The 18,582-nt window shown below is 38.3% G+C and overlaps 2 protein-coding genes across 3 annotated transcripts in view; one reads left to right on the top strand and one right to left on the bottom strand.

Moving 5' to 3' along the window:
* PLA1A (phospholipase A1 member A) overlaps positions 1–18,582 on the bottom strand; it is a 194,960-nt gene that overhangs the window by 50,836 nt on the left and 125,542 nt on the right. The window lies entirely within an intron of this gene.
* TMEM39A (transmembrane protein 39A) overlaps positions 2,098–18,582 on the top strand; it is a 30,839-nt gene continuing 14,354 nt past the window's right edge. For both annotated transcript variants that reach the window (XR_007457494.1, XM_049629423.1), the window contains exons 1-4: positions 2,098–2,432; positions 3,849–4,035; positions 9,032–9,254; positions 15,182–15,265. Coding sequence is in view for 1 of the 2 variants with exons in the window: in XM_049629423.1 (XP_049485380.1) it covers positions 3,923–4,035; positions 9,032–9,254; positions 15,182–15,265 (420 nt within the window). In the remaining variant the exon portion in view is untranslated. The remainder of the gene's footprint in view (positions 2,433–3,848; positions 4,036–9,031; positions 9,255–15,181; positions 15,266–18,582) is intronic.

Genomic DNA, 18,582 nt, shown 5'->3' with positions numbered 1-18,582 from the left:
AGATAGGCTGCATGTGAACCCCCAGAAATAATTGTCTCATGTTCCTAACAGATGAGATAGTTTATTCCAGTGGTTCCCATATGTAAATAAGCAGAATCCTAGAGCTATGAAAATCACAGATTTCTGAGTCCTGTGCCCTCCACTAATTAAAGATGTAAACACTCTGGTTTGAAAGACCCTCCATGTTCAAGCTCTTCCTGCTCTTCAAATTCAACTCATGCCACATTCTCCTTTGCTCACCATGACCTAGCTATACAGCTTTGTGTTGTTTCTCAAACATGCCAAGCTCTAACACACCTTAGAATTTCTGCATAAGTTTTGTTTTCTATCTTGACTGCTTTTCCCTCCCATCTTTGCTTCTGGTTCCTTCCCAACATTCAGGCTTCTACTGAAATACCATTCCCTCAAACACACATCCCCTCAAAATGGCACCTTCCTTATTTTCTACCTTAGCCCCTGTTTGTCTCCATAATACTAATAACGTATTTTATTTATTAAATGCTTCCTGCACTAGAATATAAGTCCAGGAGGTCAGGAACATATCTGTCTTGTTCACTAAGACAATGCCTGGTACACAGTAGGCGCTAAATAAATACTTGCTGAATGAATGGAGGATGCTGGGGAGCCAACAGAAAAGTGGCAAAGGAATTTCAATGTAGCAAGCCAGGAAGCAGTTAACAGAGCAAATATAAATAAATGAACAAAATTATGAAAATATGTAATAATCTATGTTGAGTTTTATATATTCATGAATGAAAGTTCTGTAGTACCTTAGGACAGTAAGAGTATTTGGAATATTACTAACTTTAATGGTTTTGATATCGGTCATTCTGGCTCTAAATTCTGGCTTTGCCACTTATTAGTGCGGTTATTTTCAACAAGTTATTTAACTTTCTTAAAACTTGTTTCTTATGTAAAATAGGAACAATGATAGCATCAAAGCAACATGAGATTTAAATGAAATATGTAAAGGCACTAGTCTAGTGCCTGGCACCGCAACGACTCTCAATAAAGGTTAACTAATCATGTACTCCATAGAGAGGGCTTTCTCTCAAGGTGCTTAACATCTCTGGAGTGAGAGATCTCATATACCTGCTCTTTTTGACACTTTTACTCTTTTTCTAATAGTGAACTATTGGCAGTTTCTGATTCATCATGATATTACCCACCATTTTACTTTTTTATGTCACTTCCTTTACTAAAAGCTAGTCTTTCATGAAAACCTATTCATTCTTGCAGTTTTCGCTTTAAACCCCAAGCTTGCTGTGTCTTTCTTGGTAAATGCCGCCAACACCATCCCCCAGAATTTATTACACTGATTGCATGCTAATGCTGGACTTTGGGCATGCTTTTAAAAAATGGGTTTTTTTTTAATGTTTATTTTTGAGAGCGACAGAGAAAACATGAGCAGGAGGGGGAGGGGTAGAGAGAGACACACACACAGAATCTGAAGCAGACTCCAGGCTCTCAGATGTCAACACAGAGCCTGACGGGGCGGGGGGGGGGGTGGGAGGGGTGGGGGGGAGTGGGGAGGGAGGCTCGAACCCACAAACCGGGAGATCATGACCTGAGCCGAACTAGGAGGCTCAACCAACTGAGCCACCCAGGCACCCCTGGGCATACTTTTAATGTTGCATTTACTGTAATTGTAATGACTGTGTTATCCTGGTGTCTCGCCTCTTTCAATAGACTGAGCAATCTGTAGTATTAACTCCAGCATCCATCCAGTCCTTTAATTCACATACAATAGACGCAGACTGGATGATGAAGCAGGACATCGCGACTTGAACTCCTTTATCTGGCGGTGACGTGACCGTGGGTGACGGCTCCGAATCTCCTCCGTCTGTAAAATTGGGACGATAACTTGTACGTAGCTGTTAAGGAGAATCCAAGAGACACAATAAGGACCCCTAGCATGGTGTCAACGTATCGTAGAGGTCCAGGAAGGAACTACTTCGGCCAGCGTTGGCTAGGTAGGTTGGATCACAAGCCAATGAAGAAGGAGAGTCCCACTGCGCAGGTGCATGCAGGAGTGGGTGGGGTGCTGGCTCTTCATACTGCAAGAGCAGTTCCGGGGGCCAGCTAGACGCTGGGGCAGCCGGCGGTCGCGGAACTGACGTCATTGCCGTGCGCTGCCACGTCTGCTCAGCTCCGCGGTAATGGAGGCTGAGGTTGAGTGCTGACGGGGCCGGGCGCTTCCTTTAGCTTTAGCTCTGGCTCTGACTCTGGCACTGACCTGGGGCTGGGGCGGGGGCTGGCAGCCCGAAGCCTGGACACCTTTTCTCAACTTTCCGGTCGGGGACGGCCTGCGGACAAGCTTCTCGTTTGGAGCTCTTCAACGCGGGGAGGGAATTCTCTTGCCTGGGGTCCAGCCTGTAAAGCCGCCGCCTCCTCCCAGGGATCCCGCCACACCGGCCGGGCCTCCTCCATGCGTGAGTATTCCCGCATGTACAGTATGCGCTGTCCGACTGCCCGGCGTGCTTCGGTCCTCTGGGTTGCGCCGCGGGAAACTCTTTGTCGTTTGTCCCCTCTTAGGGGCCAGTCTGTTGAAGTTTGGTCTCTTGCCATTTGCCTTCCTTCACTTCATCCCCTTGCCTATTCTATCCCAGTTTTTTGCTTCACACTTTTCTTTCCCTCGTTAACTGAGCAAGGACCAGCAGTCCCTACATCTAGCGGTTTGAATGTTTTGTCTTACCTGGGGTTTCTTAGTCTACCGCCGAAGGCTGTTAGGAATAAGGAACATCGGATCAATCTGCAGTAACGTTTGAAAACAAGGGTTTTTTCCAGGATGTCGTTTTTAAGTTGTATTATTTAGGAAGTAGATTTTGGTGTACGTATTGGCAGAGCCATGTTTTTGCCGTAAATTGATCAAGATACAGTTTCTTTTCGATTGGGGGGGGCGGTCTTTATCTGTTATTTGCCTTTTAATCCTGCAGTTTCAGTAATTTTTAAATGATTTCACACCAGTATAGTGGCCATCCACTATAGGTCTTTCTAATATTTACACTCTAACATATGGAGTTACAACTTGAACAATTCTTTTAAAGACTTAAAAGGCCAACTGGTGTACTTTCATCCATCTTTGTCGGTCCTGACAATCACCTCTGTAGGACAAGGAACACTTTTGAAGAAACAAACTCAGAGGTAAAGTGACTCAGTTACAGTCAGATAATATGTGGCACATCTGATCTCAGAACCCAGATCCCTTGATAACAAAACACAACATTTTGGACAGTGGTGATTCTCCTGTATTTCAGGTAGTTCACTGTGAAATATCTGTAATATTGAATTGGAAATGTGTTTGTTAGGTGTTTCTTGTTAACTTCTACCTGATTGTAATATTTTTCATATGACACAAGTCAGCTGACAAAAGACACAAATTGTGACCTGCCTAATGCTGACCAGAGCTTAGATCACAACTTAGGCTTCTGACCCATTAGAGTTTGCGTAGTCCTTTCATCAAAGTAAAGTAGGTAATAGACCCTGGGGGAGCATTTATTTGAAAATCTAGTTTTACAAGGCCTACTCATTCAGTTTTTCTGGTTGTTTTGTTACCTTGACTAGTTTAAAAATAGTAAACTGAGGGGCGCCTGGGTGGCTCAGTCGGTTAAGCCGCCAACTTCGGCTCAGGTCATGATCTTGCGGTCCGTGAGTTCGAGCCCCGCGTGGGGTCGGGCTCTGTGCTGACAGCTCAGAGCCTGGAGCCTGTTTCAGATTCTGTGTCTCCCTCTCTCTGACCCTCCCCCATTCATGCTCTGTCTCTCTCTGTCTCAAAAATAAATAAAGGTTAAAAAAAAAATTAAAAAAAAATAGTAAACTGATGTTTAAATGTCTTTTCTTTTGTTCAGAGTTGAAACAGGTTGACAGCCATTAACCTGGATTGCAACTACAGGTGGCACTGGAAGCAGATTGGTTCCCGGACATGCCCGGTGGAAGGAGGGGCCCTAGTCGGCAGCAGCTAAGCCGTACAGCTTTACCTTCTTTACAGACTTTGGTTGGTGGGGGCTGTGGCAATGGAACAGGCCTGAGAAACAGGTAAAGAAGAAATAAGACTATGCATAATTTGTAATATCCTATGATCAGTATGACAGCAGTCATCATGCTATTGTGATAATTTGCTTATCAAGATTATTTGTAGCAATCCTGCCCTTGAAGATTGAAAGATCAGTATTTCAGAGTACTTTGGAGTGAAAAGTTGTGATATGGGGCCCACAAAGTGAAAGTAGTCCTGTTCTTACAGCTGATAATTCAAATTCTAGTCATCACCTTTTTTAGCCATTAAAAGAAGGGAGAAGTGAATTTAAAGTATAAGACAAATGTGGTTGTTTAACTACTTACTAACATTCTTTTTTTGGACAGGGGAGGACAAATTAAAACTGACAGTTAATGTGAAATTCTAAAACTGTAAGTTATATTCTATCAAGGATCTTACAAATTATTTTCTTCAAAAAATTGTTTGAAATGAATAAACTATCAATTGTAACCCAAACATTGTAAGACTTATGTTGTATGAGAGTAAAGAGTTTGGCCTTTTTAATGGAAATTTATCTTTGTTCCTAATTTTCAGAAGTTAGGATGGATTATTTCTAATCTTATCCAGGGTAACTCACTTCATGAGGAGTTTCAGTCATATAGCAGTGGAAAGAGATGGCTTTTACTTTATCAAGTGTTTGATCAAGATAACTTTTGTCATGTAATTTCTGCTTCCTTTCTAAATAGAGTTTTCTCTTGCTTGGATTCTAGTTTTCAGTATTACTAGCAATCTGGACTCTTGTTGCCTTTTCAGCCTTCCTGATGTTTTTTGTGTACTTCTCTCTTCCTGGCACTTTTTATGGCTTGAAAAATCACTAAAACTATTATTGAATTATGTTGTGACACTTTTACCTAGAGAGGTTATTTTGGAAGGTAGTTCTGTATTTGTTTCTTGATGGGAAAGAAGCAGCCTAGAATAAGTTATTACATACCACCTAGAAAGGATTATAAGAAATATGGATAATAGCAGTGGTAGGTGGCCTAGAAAATAGTTTTAGGAAGAATGTGTACAAAGTAAGACAGAATCCAGACTAGAGAACTCACTTCTGGAGTGTCTGTAGAGTACTAATAGATAATTGCTTAAGTGTGATATAATTTTGGATGATATATTTGATTCTGCAAGATACAGGTCAGCTGGAGAAGAGAACATTTGCCCGTATTTGGTAGGTGTTTGTGGCCTGATTGGTTAAGTTAAACTTGAGAATGTCAAGGAGCTAGTTGGGTGACACAATCAAGATTGAAATCCAGGGGCACTTGGGTAGCTCAGTTGGTTAAGCATTAGACTTCAGCTCAGATCATGATCTCATGATCTCATGGTTCATGAGTTCAAGCCCCACATCAGGCTCTGCAATAGCGCAGAGCCCTACTGTGTCTCCATCCCTCTCTCTCTGCCCCTCCCCTACTTGTGCACGTGCGCTTTCTCTCTCTCTCTCTCTCTGTCTCTCTCTCTCTCTCTGTCTCTCTCTCTCTTAAAAATGAACGTTAAAAAAAAGTAAAGGTTGAATTCTGTAGTTCCCTGTCCTCCTTTTTTCTTATGGGGAGCAGGAATTTTTGTTCATAGGAAAAGTGCTTCAATGATTGCCTTCTAAAGAAGAAGGATATGCTGTGAATTTCTGAGTTTCCTGGAGAGCTTTTAGTTGAAGGAGAATCTTATTTGAGAAAGACTAAGAGTGATTTTTTTTCTTTGTTTTATCCTTGCTTATACTTTATTATGTCCAAATGATCACTGCTTTCTCCATCCCTTCTAATTCTTCTTTATTCCTTGGAATCTTTCTTGCTGTATCCATATGCCTAGCTAAAACCTTGGTAAAAACCTTGGGTGTTAAGTCTCTAATGAGCCTTCCTGATAGACAGCATTTCACATGTGTTGTCACAGGTAGTTGCTCAAGGATTTAAGTGGGTCCTAAATGACTCCACTGAAAAGGACTCTTGGAAGTTTGCACCTGGTTTCCTCCAAACTTTACCCCATGTACCTATTCCCTCTGCTGATTTTGATTTGTATCCTTTTGTTGTAATAAATCTTAGCTGTGAACATAACTATATGCCAAGCCCTTTGAATTTTCCTAGTGAACCTCAAATCTGGGCATGATTTAGGGACCTGTAGCATAATTTGAAAGAGAATATTCTATGTTAACATTGAAAATAATTCTTTAAAGAATTCTATTCTAACTCTTGTATTACAGGTGAAGAAACTGAGGCTCAAGAATATAAAGTTACTTTCTCAAAGACTACAGCTGGTCTGTTTAGACTAGGACTACCCACAGTGTATCTCAGACATTTGTGTTATTTTGCTTTTTTCGCATCTATTTTTATATCCTGTTAGAAAAATAATACTTTTATTATTATTTAATAATACTGTTTATAATACTATTATTTAATAATACTATTATTATTTTATTACTCTGACTAATTTTTTGAGATGTATAGACAAAGTCTGTTTATTTTAGCTGCCTTTTTTTAAGAACTTTGATCTTACCTCCTCTTAAGTTTTCAAATTAGAATAAAACTCTTTTTCCCCTCAGATGCTCTACATCACTTTATTTGACCTTTGTCTCTTTGTTTTTTGAAGTATAATAGCCAAGGCTGTATAGAATATCACAAGTGTAGATTTTCTGCACTTTGTTTTGAATATTTCTTGAAGCCCAGCATTTTATTGAATTTGTTAACTGCAGAAGCACATTTGTCTTCTTTACTTGGGAAAAACTGTCAGAACCTTTTTAACCTTTAAATAATAGCAAATAATTTAGCATGCTTTCTCCTTTCATGTATTTTTGACTGAAGAAGAATAAGAATTTTCAGCATGTTCCAGAGTAGAGGCTCTTAACCTTGTAACTTCTCATCAGAATTTATTTCCTTATCTCATTGATTATTAACTGGGGAGAGGGAATGGCTTGGCTGTTGGCATTAATCCCCTTCATTCAAGTCTACCAACTTGTACAATTGCACACCTTTCACATTTTATTCTGTGTGAGTGCACCTCTTGTGCAGTGGCCCATGTCCCATAACACACCGGAGGGCTATGGTATGATAATTATGGGTTTATGATTGAGCAGGTAAGGTTATGAGACCTACTGGTAATTCACAACCTACTCATTGGTAAGCTTGTTCTATTGGAGTATGCTCTGGGAATGAGAGGAAGAAACTTTTACAGTTTTTACCTACCCTCCCCCCATTCCTGTTCTTCCCTTCTAGCTCTTCTGAGATTCTGCCATGGTATTCTTAACTGTTGAGAATGAGCAGAGTTCATATTCCCATGAGTCACTTAAAGTACTGTAAATGTCACATACTAATGCTACAATTCTATATTTGGAAATCTTAGAGTAGAACGGCAATGCTGATATTGTTCCCTCTCTAGAATATTCTTTGGAAATATCTGAACCGAGCCTCTTTTCCTTGGTGTGTAAACAAAAGTAGACCTTAAATCTCTGTAACTATTCCCAGGCATATAAACAATTGAAAAGTTTATTCCTTACCGCGCCCCCCCTTGGCCCCATCTTATCATTTTAGATAGCCCAGCTATTTCTGACCTATAAAAAATCCGGAAGGAAAGAACAGCAAGAAGATGGGGATTAAAATCTCCATATTTTAATTTGTGTTTTAAAAGATACCTCTTTTGTGACTATATATTAGTCTGCTGTCTTCTCAACATAAAGGTATATATGTGCAGTGAACTAGGAAAAGTACAGTCTCTGTTCTTAAGATTATGATTTAATAGACAAAGCATAGATGTATACAAAAATAATGTAACAGTAATGGAAAGTACAATAATAAAGGCATAATTTAGGTATAATGGTGGCACAGAGGTGAGGTGAATTGGTTTTGACTGAGTGAGTCATAGTAAGCTTCACGGAGGATATACTTGATCATTTAAAGAAAGTCCTAAAGGGGGCGCCTGAGTAGCTCAGTCGGTTGACCTCTGACTTCGGCTTAGGTCATGATCTCGCAGTTGACGAGTTCGAGCCCCATTTTATGATCTCATGGTTTGTGGGTTTTAGCCCCATGTCAGGCTCTGTGCTGACAGCTCAGAGCCTGGAGCCTGCTTCAGATTCTGTGTCTCCCTCTCTGCCCCTCCCCTGCTCATGCTTTGTCTCTCTCCATCTCAAAAATAAATAAACATTTAAAAAAATTAAAAAAAAAAAGTCTTGAAGCATTTTGTCAGTAAATGTGTAAGTGAGAGGTTAAGGAAGGTGGTTTGGAATGGTATTGCTGGTGAAAGGAATAGCATGTACAAAAGAATAGCATGTATGTTCACAGACAGCAAATAGCATGGGTATTCTATAGGTTGCATATGGAGGCGTGATAAGAGATGAGGCTAATCTGTTAAGCAGAGAGCCTCATAGGACATACTGAAAATTTCTGGATATTATCCTGTTGGCAGTAGAGAGCCATTAAAGAGTTTTAGGTAAGACAGTAACACTATCAATTTCACTTTAGAAAGATCTCTGAAGGCAGGTTGGAGAATTTGATAGAGTTAATTTTAAGGAGATTACTTCAATAGTTTAGGTAAAAAATGGTAACTGCTTGAACTAAGGTATTGGGTTTAGAGAGGAGGGTACAGTGTAGAAAAAGTTTTATAAAGTAGAATATATAAGATTTAGAGAGTGATTAGGTATGGAGAGGCAGAGGAAAGTTCTAATATGACTCCCAAGTTTCTGATTTTGGCAGCTACTGAGTGGGCCATGAACTAGGATCAAGACTATAGGAGGAAGAACACAGCAATGTCCAGTAGATAGCATGATAACATGGGTCTGAAACTCAGCGGTGAGCTCTATGGGGAAAAATTTTAGTTTTCAGCACATTGGAGATCATGGAAGCTGTGGCCACATGTTAGATCACTGAGAGAGTGTGCATAGAGGGAGAGACAAGTAGGACATCCTAGGAGAGAGTTTGGGGGAAGGCCAACAGCTAAAAGGTTAATGGGGAAGGAAGCAGGGTCCTTTTATGCTCTATAACTCTGAAAGCTGTCACCATTTGAGTTAACCGTAGTTTTCTTTTTCAGGAATGGTAGTGCTATTGGCCTTCCGGTCCCACCTATCACAGCCTTAATCACCCCAGGTCCTGTTCGTCATTGCCAAATTCCTGATTTGCCTGTGGATGGGAGCCTGCTCTTTGAATTTCTCTTTTTCATCTACCTGCTGGTTGCTCTGTTCATCCAATACATCAATATCTACAAAACAGTGTGGTGGTATCCTTACAATCATCCTGCTTCTTGTACTTCACTGGTAAGTCTTAATAGGACTTTATGTGACTTAACCAAGAAACTAGTGGAAAGCCTATGTGTACAAATTACTTGTCTTAATAATTTTTCTTTCAATAAAATGTTTTTCTGTTAAACCACAGATTACTTTAAAAACTAATCTCATAAGATTGTTAAAATATAAATATCTGTCTTTGGTCCTTGACCAGACAAAGTAAAAATATAAATGAAATATAAATGAAAATACAAAAAACATTTAAATAATTCGTTACAATAATATCAAGGAAGAGTTTTGATACTTAGCTTTCTTTACACTGTCTTAAATTTGTTGGATATTTAAAGTGCCAGTATGATTAAATTCTAGGAAATTTATCTTTTTAATGGCTATTTTAGGATAATGGCTGCTTCTATAACAGATAAACCTAAAATTGTATAATGCTTCAAACACGTAATATCTGAGGCAGTTGTTTTGGTTCACAGGATTAACATGCTTCCATGTGGTCAGTCAAGGGACCCAGATGGAGACTCTTCTGTCTTCCAGTATGTGGCTTCCAAGGTGGCTGTGGTCCATCTCCGTCAGCCAGAAAGGGGAAAGAGCATAGGGAAGTATGAAGGAGAGTTTCTTGTGGGCCAGGCTCACATCATTGTCACATGCTTCCACTCCTAACTGCAAGGAGGCTAGAAACTATAATCCTTGCATAGGTTTTATTGTTATGGTGAATAAAATTGGGCTCTGTTACAAAAATAAAATGGAGACAAAGACTATCTTTGCTGAAGTATGTCAGAATATATTGTAGGTTTCTTCTGTGATCTTTCCATTTCTCTAGGAGAGCTGGGACAATCTCAGTGCAGAGAAGGTTCTCCATAGATGGGTATATAAAGTAACAAGTAAGGGTGCTCAGGTTACTTGATAGGTAAGTGGTTGGCAGTGGCAGATTTGGGTGGGTAGTGGAGATACACTCTAGGAGAAAGAAGACTATTGTGCTGGGTAGTTTATGTATCTGGGACTTATCAAGATTAGCAAACTTCCTTGGCCTGGTAAACATAGGACTCAAATGTGGACCAAAATCTTCAAAATGATATGGGAAGGGAATAAACATTAAACAAAACAAAACAAAACTTGTATCATTTGGTTGTTCCTGGAATTAACTATTAAGAATTTTCTTTCCGGGGACTCTGGGTGGCTCAGTTGGTTAAGTGACTGACTCTTGGTTTCAACTTAGGTCATAATCTCATGGTTTGTGAATTTGAGCCCTGCATGAGGCTCCACACTGAAGCCCTGCTTGGGATTGATTCTCTCTCTCTCTCTCTCTCTCTCTCTCTCTCTCCCCCCCTCCCCCTCCCTCTCTTCCTCTCCCTCTCCTCCCCCCCCCTCCCCCCCGTCTTTCTCTCTTTACTCCTTCCCCACTCATCCTCGCTGTCTCTCAAAATAAGTAAACTTTAAAAAAAAGAATTTTCAGGTCACCTGGGTAGCTCGGTTGGTTAACCATCCAAGTTCGACTCAGGTCATTATCTCCTGGTTCATGGGTTTAAGCCCTATGTTGGGCTCTTCGCTGATAGCTCAGAGCCTGGAGCCTGCTTCGGATTCTATGTCTCCTCTCTTCTCTCCTGTCTGTCTGTCTGTCTGTCTGTCTCTCTCTCTCAAAAATAAATAAATATTAAAAAAAAATTTCTTTGCATATTGACGATACACCTACTTAATACCAAGTAAGAGAATTTTGGTTTATTTAAGAATTGTACCGATTTGGCACAGCTCTTGTGAGCTCACTTGCTCTTACATATCAAGAGTGTACTTTGTGTTTTAATAAACTTTCCTGCTTGTGTTATTCCAAAAACAAAAAAAAAACCAAACCAAAAAAAAAACTTGTAATGATTCAGTGCCAAATTGTGTGCTTTTTTTTTTTTTTAATAGCCTTTTCTCCTGGATTATGAATTTATTGAGTGCAGGAACTGTACTTTACCCTTCTTTGGCCATGTTGTTGTAAAATGAAGAGGTTGGATTAGATGATCTTTAAGGCTTCTTCCAGCTATGTAGCTCTTTAAGTAAATTCCTCACTATCTTAACGATGACATTGACAAACATTCATTGCTTACTATTCTTTGCAAGTATTATCTTATTTACTCCTTCTAAAAACAGGTACTACTGTCTGGTTCCCATTTTATAAATGAGAAATATGAGATCTAAAGATTGCAAAGCTGGCTCAAAATCACAGTAGTGACAGAATGAGTGCTCACTCAATGCTATGCTTTACTTTTTGTATTTATTCTGTATTTACTCCATAAGTACTTGCTGGGTAGTTCATTATTCAGTTTTCACTTTGCCATTCCATGGAAACTTCTCAGTTGTTAAATTCGTAAGCTGATCAAAGAACTCTTCTCTCAGTCAAATGTTTCTGGCAAGAGTTCTTTTAAAAGTCCCCTACAAATGTTGCCTTGCAACAAAGGGAGCCAGTGCTCCTGTCATAATCAGGAAGCTACTACTATAGCTGCTGAGTCCAGAATTATGCTTCTTTTGCTCTGACTCATAACAACAAAAATGAATGCCTTTTACCCTGCCCCATTTCACTCAGTTCTGAATTCAGATTTTATGTAATGCTTATGGTTGGCAGAAACTAAGTCAAATCTAGAACTTCAGTTGTAAGAAAGTCTGGAAATGTAGTTTTTAGCTTTCTGGTCTGTGCAGTAGAGGAAAGCACACTTAAAGCAGGTTATTCTGTGGATTGGCTCACTTATCTGCCATATATGGTCCTAGCTCACACAAAACTTAAAGTTCACTTGTGACGCAAAGAATAACATCTGTAGAACAGCAAGTAAGATTTTAGTCCCTCCATCTGAAAGGGGCCTGAATCAGTGAGCTGTTCAAAGATGAATGGGCTCCAGAGACCTAGTTACTTCCTGTGACTGAAGGTATTCAAACATAGCAAATGGCTATGTGACTGGGATGCTCTAGAAGGGACTTAGATCTCAACTAGTGGTCTTTTTTTATTATGTGTGTCTGACTCAGAAATTTGTCAGACTTATATATTAAGTTTTTCTTTTTCCATTTCAAAATCTTAATAATTATCTAAAAGAAAATGTAGACCCCCTGAATAAGTATTGTTCTAGCTATCAAGACATTAGATGAGTAAATTTTAACCCTAAGAAACATAAAAGCTAGAAGTAGCATAGTAAACTATTCAGAATAGTCAGGAGTGAAGGGTGATTAATCAGATATTCTGGTTTACAGGATTACCAGTTTTTGGTGATTCAGAATATAACAAAATTTGCTTAACAATATGATACATTAGGCACTTAAATCTTTTGATACAAAAATGTCTTAGATGGACTGGTGATAGTCCATAAATAAGACCATAAATAAGACCCTCAAACATTAGGTAGGGGTTGTAGTAAATTTGTTTGCATTATTTTGGAGGAGTGGGGTGAGCAAGAAGGAGTCTCAAAGCTAAGAGGGTATAGGGGTACCTGGGTGGCTCAGTCGGTTAGATGTCCAACTCTGATTTTGGCTCAGGTTGTAATCTCAAGGTTCATGGGATCAAGCCCTGTGTCCGGCTCTGCGCTTACAGTGCAGAGCCTGCTTGGGATTCTCTCTCCCTCTCTCTGTGCCTGTGTGTGTGCTCTCTCTCTCAAAAATAAATAAATGTTTAAAAAAAAAAAAAAAAAAGCTAAGGGGCGCCTGGGTGGCCCAGTTGGCTGGACATCCAGCTTCGGCTCAGGTCATGATCATATGACTTGTAGGTTCGGGCCCTGTGTCGCGCTCTGTGCTGATGGCTCAGAGCCTGGATCCTGCTTCAGATTCTGAGTTTCCATCTCTCTCTGCCCCTCTCCCACTCACGTTCTGTCTCTCTCTCTCAAACGTTAAAAAATTTCTTTTAAATATGGGGGACCTGGGTGGCTCAGTCGGTTGAGCGTCCGACTTCAGCTCGAGTCATGATCTCACAGTTCGTGAGTTCCAACTGTGAGTTCAAGCCCAGCATCAGGCTCTATGCTGACAGTGCAGAGCCTGGAGCCTGCTTCAGATTCTGTGTCTCCCTCTCTCTCTCTGCCCCTTGCCTGCTCACACTCTGTCTCTCTGTCCCTCAAAAAAATAAACATTAAAAAAATTTTTTTAAATAATATATGTAAACTCAATCTTTTGTTGCTCATTACCTCATTCCAGCCCTCTTGCTGATTTTCAGACCCATCAGGCATATATATTCCTGTCTTAGGGCTTCTGTGATTGCTTTTCCCTCTTCCTGGTGCTCTCTGCCGTCAGCTCTTGTCGTGGGTGATGCTTTTTTGTCATTCAGCTCCCAATCCAAATGCCACAGTCTCAGAGATGTCCTCCCTAACCAACAATTTAAGTTGACTCTGCACCTCTCATCCCAGTTATTATTTATCACGGTCTTATTTCTTGGGAGCAGTTATAACTGTCTAAAATGCTTTTGCTTGTTAGCTTGTCATTGCCCTTATACTTAAACAAATTTATGAAAGATATGGCTTTAGCTGCTGTAACAGGGTGGCTAAAGCAGAATAGAACTTTATTTCCTTATGAAATAAGAATTAAGCAGGTGAGGGGCATCTGGGTGGTTCAGTCAGTAGAGCGTCAGCTCTTGGTTTTGGCTCAGGTTACAATCTCACAGTTTGTGGGATCAAGCCCCACATTGGGCTCTGCACTGACAGAGCAGAGCCTACTTGGGATTCTCTCTCTCTCTCTCTCTCTCTGTCTCTCTCTGCCCCTCCCCTGCTTATGATCTCTCATGCTCTCTTTCTCAAAATAAATTAAAAAAAAAAATTAAGTAGGTGATATGCCAGTGTGGCACCTCTTTGTTTCTATTGCTCTGCCAGCTCCAACATGCTTCTTCCAAATCATAGTCCAAGATAGCTACTCTGACTCCTGTCAGCACATATGGCCAGCAGGAAGGAGGAAAGGAGAAAGACAGCTCTTTCCTTTAAGGGCATGGCTTGGAAGTTATATATATCACTTCGTTCACATCCCTTAGCAATAAGTAGTTTTTGCAAGGGAGGCATGGAAATAAACCTGTAGTTAGCTAGGAGTCAGTGCCCACTTAAATTTGACTATGATGGCAGAAGAGACAACTAGTAATCTCTGCTATCTTTGCCTCTCACAGCACAATAAAAAGTAAGATCCAGGAGAGCAGGAACCTTGTCTGTCATTCTTCAGCAGTGTATCGTCAGTATCAAGAAGAGTACTTGGAGCACATTGTGGGTGCCCAGAACATATTTACTGACTGAATTAAGAAATTCAGCTTTTGAAGAAGGACTGTGGAAAGCTATTGACCTTTTGACCATCAAGATGAAAATACATCCCAGTTTTGTTTGTTGCTAATGATTTTTCATTTTGCTTATTATTTATATAGGCTTAGAATTAGAAGGAACCATATGCAACATCTAGATAATGCTGTCATTTCTTAGGAAGAAGAGATCAAATAGAGGACATGTTGTTAAATCAAGTTAAAGAGAAAGACCAAAGTGAATATAATTGATATATCAGCCAGGAGGGAGTTTAGGTTAGTAGATGCCCAATTAGATTAACATAAGCTTGCATAGAGAGACCAAAAATATTAACTCCTGAACGCTAAGAGTTCCCTCTCATCCATTACATTTGACACTTATAAATATGGCATTTTAAATAAATTATTCTTGCTATAATTCTGCAGGTTATCACTTTTTAACTCAAAGCTATAGTCTTTTCCTTTCAACACAGTAAACTTTCAAAGAAAGGAGAGGAATACATTCCAGATAGTTTAAAATAGTGTTTGTAAAGTTCAAGCAGTTTTTCATGAAAGGAGAAATAGAAGGTAGGTAGTCTCTTCAAGAGCTTTTAAATTCTTGTGGTCTGTATATGTAAGGTGATGTAAGGAAGATCTTTTGAGGGGGCAAACATTTTGGTGTAATATTTGCAGCCAGATACACATATTTCTTTCTGATGCAGTGATTTGTTTCTCTTAACAGAATTTTCATCTCATTGATTACCACCTGGCAGCATTCATCACAGTGATGCTTGCAAGGAGGCTTGTATGGGCCCTCATCTCAGAGGTAACAGCTCTAGAACACTATATTTTATCACTTGGAGCTAGATTAGTTACTAAGATGGATTCAAGCTGAATATGTGACGTGTCCAAATATAATTGACTACAATTACAAATTAATTTCTTTACTTCCACATGAGTTGTGCTAGTTATTTTTAAAAGGTTTTCCTACAATATGTTTAAAATTCAGTGTCCTGTGTTCAAGAGAACGGTTATAAATCTCATTAGTTTGATAGGAGCTTATTTATAGTTTCCAACTTCTTCAATATAATCTTTCTTATTTTAGTAGTTATAGTAAGAATAGGATGAATTTTAAATAACTATTGATACGAAGAGTTATATATAAATGAACAGTTGCATCTAAAACTTTGTTTTAGGTAACATTTACTTGAAGTTATATACCATTTGTGGAGTTGCTAGCAAGAGATACTTGTTTGAGTTTATTAAAACTTGGAATTTTAAAATGACAACATCCAAATTTGCATAAGACTAATATTAAAGATTAGAATCTTAATGGGCAATAGAGGAAAGACTTGGGACGTTAATGTCTTTTTTAAATTACATGTTGTTGATATAAATGGCCATTGGTAATTATTCTTTAATATATTTGTAAACTCCAGTGAAGGAGGTAAAATGTGTTCTCTTAAGATTTTGTTATCTTATGCCCTATAAATGATTATGAAAACAAAAACAAAAAATCTTAGCTAAAGTGACTAAGAATTTTAATTTTGGAGTTTATAATTTAATGTATAGTTTTAAGTAAATAGTTACTATAATTACAGATAACTGAGAGTCAACTTTTTTCCTTCCAAAACATGAATGTTTTGTCTTTGTGTCTATAAGCTCTAATTTTCAGGAACCTTATTTCTTGTGAGCACAGAGTAAGTGCAGATGTTAAGTCATAACCTGAAAGGCATTTGAAATGAACCAAAAGTAGGATTCCCTGTTTTTTCACAGCGGGAAAGCCTGTCTAAAACCTTTTCTCCCAGGTTCGTTATTTAGATCATGAAAATAGATGCTTGCCTTTGGATATATTAAAATCTGTTCTTTCTTTAGAGGAACTCAGTGGAGTTTTATGCTTTTATCTGTGAAAACTGGCAGGATTTTGTTTCATCTCTTCAATTACTTAGAAATGGTACTTGTTTATGCCAAATTAGTATGTCCAGCTAATGTGTAAATTCCTTCATGACTGAGGTTTCTACCTTGGAGCTCCAAGGGCTATAACTTGACCTACTCTGTTGTTTCTTTTGCTAATGGCTTAACAGTAGCTTAACAATTTTTGCATGATCTTAGTTGGAAAGTGTTTAGCTGTTTTCTAAAGAAACCTGCAATTCTTACAGAGATCAAAATACTTAAATTTAAAAAGATTTCTGGTCAAAGACTTAAATCTGTAAGTTAAAGCCCATGAGAAAGAATTAAAGAATGTTTAAATAGTTGTGGGATATGTACATAATGGAATAGCACACAGCCATTAAAAAGATGAAAATGTACTGACTACTAAGATATTAAGTGAAAAGAACAAAGTACAGAACAGTGTTTAAAATAAGGCAGGTGGAAGGAACAAAATACACCTGCTTATATATGAATAAATTATCTGTAGAAGGACATACGAACTAATAATGGACTGCCTAGTTATGTCTGGGAACAAGACCATTAGGAGGGAAATTTCACTACAAACACTATTACACATTTTGTATTTTGAGCACTGACTATATTACCTATTCAGAAATTAAAAATAAGAGCTGTATAGTGATTCTTTTCCTTAAAAAAAGCTAAATTAGATAAGAACCATCATCTCTCCTTCCTTCCATTAAAATGTTTACATTCTTTTTTCTTTTCTTTTTTTTTTTTTTTTGCTTAAATCAGAAAGTATCCCTACCTTGAGAAAGACCATTTTTAAGGAGAGGCTGGAGGTAATTAATTCAGAAAGCTAAATACTATTCTCGGAGGAATACCTCCCAACTAGATAAGACTGTTCATTCACCTCCAGGCCAATTCTACTTCTCTATTTGCTCCACAAGACCAAAAAGTTATTCAGCTATTCTTCTACCAACCTGAGGCAACTCCCTTTTTAAAAAATTATTTTTGTAAATAGGAAAGTAGCATATTTTACTGAAAAAAATTGGAAAACACTAAAATATAAAGCAGGAAAAAATGGTAACTTACAACCTCATTATTGAGAAGACCATATTTTCATATATTTCCTAATCTTTATTTGTATATATACTGTACTTCTCAATTAACATAATATTAGGAATATTTTTCTACTCTTTACCTGGCTTGTTTTTGCTTATTCTTTAGATCTCAGCTGAAATATCACTTCCTCAGAAAGCTTTCCCAATGATTAGGGGTCTCTTGTTATTTGCTCTCCTTAACAGCCTACTCTTTTCCTGTAGCACTTATACCACAATTATAAAAATAATTATTTTGTGTAAATATCAATTGTCTTTTTTATTTCGGCAGCCTCATAAAGACAGAAGTCTTATTTGTCTTGGTTATTACTGTGTCCCTAGGGCCTGATACAGTATCTGTCATACATAACATAGTGGTTAAGAGCTTGGACTTTGGAATAAGGCAAAAATGATAAATACATCCAAGCTCTGCTACTCTGGTGACATTGGTCAGAAACAGCCTTTAAATTTTGAAAATGGAGGCAATGGCATAATTCCAGCAGCTTTGACACATGAGGTACATTGGCATGAGGTATATATCAGGGTAGTAATACACAATTATTTGCCCTGCTGTGACTGAGAACAGTTTGAACCTTCTCCATAGTTTGAGGCTTAGGGTATTAATTCACCTGCTTCTTTGCATTTATAAGTAACTATATAAATATTATATATTGCATGTATATTATATATGCTATGTAGTATGTTGGGTAAACTAAGAAACGGATATATGAAGGACCTGAAAGTCTCTTTATTCCCTCCCATTGCTATTGACCCCGCATAATTTTTTTCTTCTTTCTGTATTCTGACACTGATGTTTTGAGGTTGTAGGAATCTACCATTTTCCCCTGCATTTTGCTCATTCTCTTCTTACTAGTTCATTGTAAAAGAAAATAACATTGTAAAACTTCATGTTTAGATAAGTACGCTTTCTTACTGTATTTAATCAGTTTTTAAAATGTGAGATTAAGAACAAATATTTGAATAGCTGTGATATAAAGAAGTGGAAGTGATTGTACATTATTTCCATGTTTGCAAAAGTCAAAAAAAGAAAGTTTTATTTACATAGGGATTTGTCAGAGAAGGTCTGATTATTTTCTGAATCTTCAGTAATTTATTACACATTAATTCAGCAAATAGATTAGGGGGAAGATTG

The sequence above is a fragment of the Panthera uncia genome, chromosome C2 (assembly GCF_023721935.1).
Source record: "Panthera uncia isolate 11264 chromosome C2, Puncia_PCG_1.0, whole genome shotgun sequence".
Taxonomy (NCBI): domain Eukaryota; kingdom Metazoa; phylum Chordata; class Mammalia; order Carnivora; family Felidae; genus Panthera; species Panthera uncia.
This window is presented reverse-complemented; position numbering and strand designations above follow the sequence as displayed.